Genomic DNA, 4,409 nt, shown 5'->3' with positions numbered 1-4,409 from the left:
GAGCTAAAATTCAGGTTACGAGCCAGTTTCAGATACCCCACCGCTAGTTGGCGCAGCGAACGTCACAGTGAACGCCACAACATCAGCCCAGCATCACGTGTCTCACTCGTTCACTTTAAGCGGTTAGCTCTTAGTTGAAGCATCAGTGTTGTGCTCGCATTTGTGCTTGCAGTTATTTTGCAAAACTTCGTTTTTTCAACCATGGATCTGAAGAAAGTAAGTGCGAAGGACAGTGCTGAGAAGAAGAAGCGGATGATGTGCATTGAATTAAAGAAAGAAATTATCGAAAAACATGACCAAGGTGTGCGTGTAGTTGACTTGGCGAAGCAGTACGAGCGTAGCACTTCTACAATCTGCACCATACTGAAGCAGAAGAAGTTGATACAGGCTACAACTCCAGCCAAGGGCGTTAAAATAATTTCTAAACAGCGGACATCTATCCATGAAAATATGGAGAAGCTGCTAATGGTGTGGTTAACGGAGAAGCAGCTCGCAGGAGATACCGTGACGAAGGCTATAATCTGCGAGAAGGCACGAGCTATTTACACTGATTTGCTGCAGCAGACCCCAGGCACTTCCATGGACGAGGCATTGGGCGAGCCGTTTAAAGCCAGTCGGGGCTGGTTCGAAAATTTTAAAAAGAGGACCGGCATTCACTCCGTTGTCAGACATGGTGAGGCAGCGAGCGTGGATATAAAGGAAGGTGACATCAACGAGCTCATCGAGGAGCACTAGGAGGAACTGACAACGCAGGAGCTAAAGGAGCTACAGACGCAGCAGCACACGGAGGATTTGCAGGAAACAGATGACACGGAGGAGGAGGTTATCTCTATAAGTGAGATAAAGGAAATGTTGGGAATGTGGGAGAAACTTTCAGACTTTATTCAAAAGAACACCCAGAAAAAATTGCAACGAGGCGTGCGATGGAGCTATTTAATGACACTTACCTAACTCATTTCAGAAATATTCTGAAAGGGAGGATGGAACAGATCTCATTGGACAGGTTTTTATCGAAAACTCCTGTAGATGAAAGTGATGAAAGCGTGGCGAAAGGGCAAAAATCAGCAAATAAGATTCAGTTATTCAGTTATTCAGTTCAGCCTTTCTCCTCCAACTCCATCAGCATCTTTAAGTCATTTGATCTCCAAGGTAAATGCTGTACATTAAACTTAATAAAACAAGTTTATTGCACTACATTCTATTCTTCAGTATTGTGTTTTTATACAATATTCGTTATTTTTAAATACATTTTTCTTATTTAAAAACATTTAACAAAACAATTGTGGTGTTTTTTGGGTGTCCAGAATGGATTAATGGCATTTCAATTCATTGTAATGGTGAAAATTGATTTGACATACGAGTAATTTGAGTTATGAGCTCCGTCACGGAACGAATTAAACTCATAAGTCAAGGCCCCACTGTATGGTCTATTAATGGGCATATTTGAAACCCATTTCTAAACATTACAAAAGAATATGAGGAAAACTTATGAAGGCAAGATCCAAGTTGGCTGCTGATGGGATGGCAGGCTGCAAGATAGTGTGTGAGTGAGAGAATGAAAGGAGAGTGTGTGGACGTGTGGGGAGTGACTGTATTTGTGAGTGAAGGACAGCTATATTCCAAGGAACTGTTGGGGACTGGCGGGCTGGCCCCCCTGACCGGGCAGCCTCTACTGCCACTGAAATCTCTCCCGGAGTGGCTGGCTCTGCCACAGAGACCATGCCATCTTGAAGGGGAGAGTGCCATCAGAAACCCAGCCTTACCTTCAACTGGGGAGACCTCAGATACCTCCCGGGACCCTACAACCATAATGCCCAGGTACCAGCTGCCTCAACTGTGAACCCACGAACACCAGAACTCCAGCCTCCCCAACCGCAGACTCCTAAATAGTCTGTCCAGGTGGAGACAAAGCGGCAAATACACGTGGACAAGCCTAGAAGGAACAGCTGAATTGATCAACACCCACCTGGAATTGACAATTAAACACAGTTGGTGAGGCAATCAGCAGATGGAAAGGTCAAATATCGCCTAGAGCAGTGGTTCTCAACCTTGGCTGCACATTAGAATCACCTGGGAATCTTTTTAAAATCCTGATTTCTGGGCCTCATCCTCCAGAAATTCTGTTTCTTTGTTATGGGGTGAGGCCACATTAGTAACAAAGAAAGAGAATTTCTGAAGGATGAGGCCCAGAAATCAGGATTTTAAAAAGATTCCCAGGTGATTCTAATGTGCAGCCAAGGTTGAGAACCACTGGCCTAGAGAAAGATGAGGTCTGGGATCCAGGCTGGAAGGAGAAACACACGCAGCGTGATTCAGAGTCTCAGAGGAAGACTGCGCCCCACAAAATCCACGGCCATTGGGGTCAATGTAGCCCACAAATGTGGAAGGCGGTCCACAGGGCTGTTGGCAGAAGGGGACTTTAGAAATCAGCCTACAGCTGGGCTGGGCCAAGAAAGGCAGCCTTAACTTCTATCAGTATACCAGCTGCGCAGTGCCAGGGGAAAAAGATGTGCACAGACACAAGCGCAGTGCCAGGGTAAAAAGTCAAGAGTCCATGCGCTTACTTTGGCTTTTATTCTTTTTAAATCCTTGCTTTTGATTACTAAGCCAAGTACGTAGGATCTTCCAATTAAAAACACTCACTGAGACTGCAGGGGAAAGTTGTTTTTGTGGAACCTAGGGATCAGAGTGGGGAAAGACGAACAGAAAACCAGCTTTGGGGCAGTCCATTCCCCCAACCCAGTATTAAGTGCTGCAGAGAAAGCAATATGTAAATAATGGGTAGAGGGGCCTTTCAGCCCCAGATATCAATACAGAAACACTGCCACCCAGGGGTTGAATCACAAATTGACTCTTGTGTAAATACAACTAAAGGCAGGCTGAGAAACAAAGAGATCCTGCCTGCTTGAAAACAGGGTTGTGGCTTACGACACAGGGGAGTGGGGGATCGCAGGGAACTTCAATACTGTCCTGACTATCTGACAGGAAACAGACGTGCCAAGCAGAACAGTAGAGGAAGTGAACAACCTTCACTACTGCACATTTTTATTTCTTATCTTTTACTTAAAAACTAAATTTTTTTCTTTTTTCTCACTTGATCCTGTTTTTATTATTATATTTTTATTTTTAATTATTATTATTACTACTATTATTTTACCTTTTTTAAGTTTTATTTTATTTTTTCTTTATTTTATTTTATTTTGGGATTAGTGTTCTACATTCTATTTTCATTTTTCCTTTAGCATTACTTTACTCTATCTCAATTTTTCCTTCATGCCAACACTTTTACTCACTTTTCACCTTTTTTTGTCCTGTTTCCCTTACCTTGTTCCTGCTTTAGTCTTTCCCTATCCTTTCTTTTTACCCCCTGTTAAAAATTGATCTTACTTATATATCTAATTTCCATTCCCCTGTTGCAAGACCATACACACTTCTCTCTTCTCTCTCTTCACTATCCAAATTTTATTTTTTTCTTCCTTTTTTCTTTTTTTTTTTGTTTTTGTTTTTTGTCTTTTGTTTTGTTTTGCCTTCTTCTTTCTCTCTGTCTTGTTGTTGTTGTTTGTTTGATTGTTAATTAGTTTGGGTTTTGTTTGTTTGTTTTCCTTTTTCTTTTTCTTTTGCTTCTGTTTTTCCTCTTCTCGCTTGTTATCTTCTTCTGCTAATAGCTTACCTAATTCCAATCACCAACTCAGGACTATCTACTCTCTATTCTTCTTTTCCAATAGTTAACAAATACATAGATAGATAGATTAAAGAAGGGGAAAATTTCTTTTATATATATTTTTTAATACATATATATTTTTCCTTTTTTGTATTTTGTTTTTTACTTTTCTTCTTATACACTCATTCTCTTTCTACCTCCTCTATACTAAATTGTGGCCATCTAATTCCTTGACCTTGCCTTCTGGAAATAAGCTCTGCCTCCTCACATTCATCTGGGTGTTTGTTGTTTGAGTGTTTGCTGTTTGCAACTTTTGGATTAGTTGTTTATAGTTTGCATTCATCTCTGGGTATTTTTTGTTTGCATTTTTTAGATTAGTTGATGTTTTATTGGAGTTTTCTCCCCATATACATATATTTCCCCCCTTCTTTTTTCTTCTCTTTCTTCTCTTTCTTACATTTTTTTTCCTTTTCTCAATATCATTTTTGCACTCTTTTTTTTATCCCCTAATTCTCTTTTCTCTAGGGTTCACCTTTATTTGGGGTTATTAGTATCATGAATAAATTTGTGTTTGGGGCCTTGTGCGTTGTGTCTTGTTGTGTTGTATTTTGTGCCTTTAAGTCAATGCAGGAGAGAGAGCTACATAACCAGACACCCAGAGAAGAGAGATCATGGGGAGACAAAGAAACAGCCCGCATATGAAAGAAAAGGAGGCCTCACCAGAAAAGGAAGTAAACAAAATGGAGGC

General features: G+C 40.8%; 1 protein-coding gene across 1 annotated transcript; it reads left to right on the top strand.

Annotated features, from left to right (window-relative positions):
• Positions 1-201: 201 nt before the first annotated feature.
• LOC139002524 (putative CENPB DNA-binding domain-containing protein 1) lies at positions 202-735 on the top strand. Its single transcript, XM_070403738.1, has one exon. It carries the CDS (start codon positions 202-204, stop codon positions 733-735), a length of 534 nt encoding a protein of 177 aa, XP_070259839.1.
• Positions 736-4,409: the final 3,674 nt, after the last annotated feature.

The sequence above is a fragment of the Myotis yumanensis genome, unplaced genomic scaffold (genome assembly GCF_028538775.1).
Source record: "Myotis yumanensis isolate MYYU_CA2020_CCGP unplaced genomic scaffold, mMyoYum1.0.hap1 SCAF_2, whole genome shotgun sequence".
NCBI lineage: Eukaryota > Metazoa > Chordata > Mammalia > Chiroptera > Vespertilionidae > Myotis > Myotis yumanensis.
This window is presented reverse-complemented; position numbering and strand designations above follow the sequence as displayed.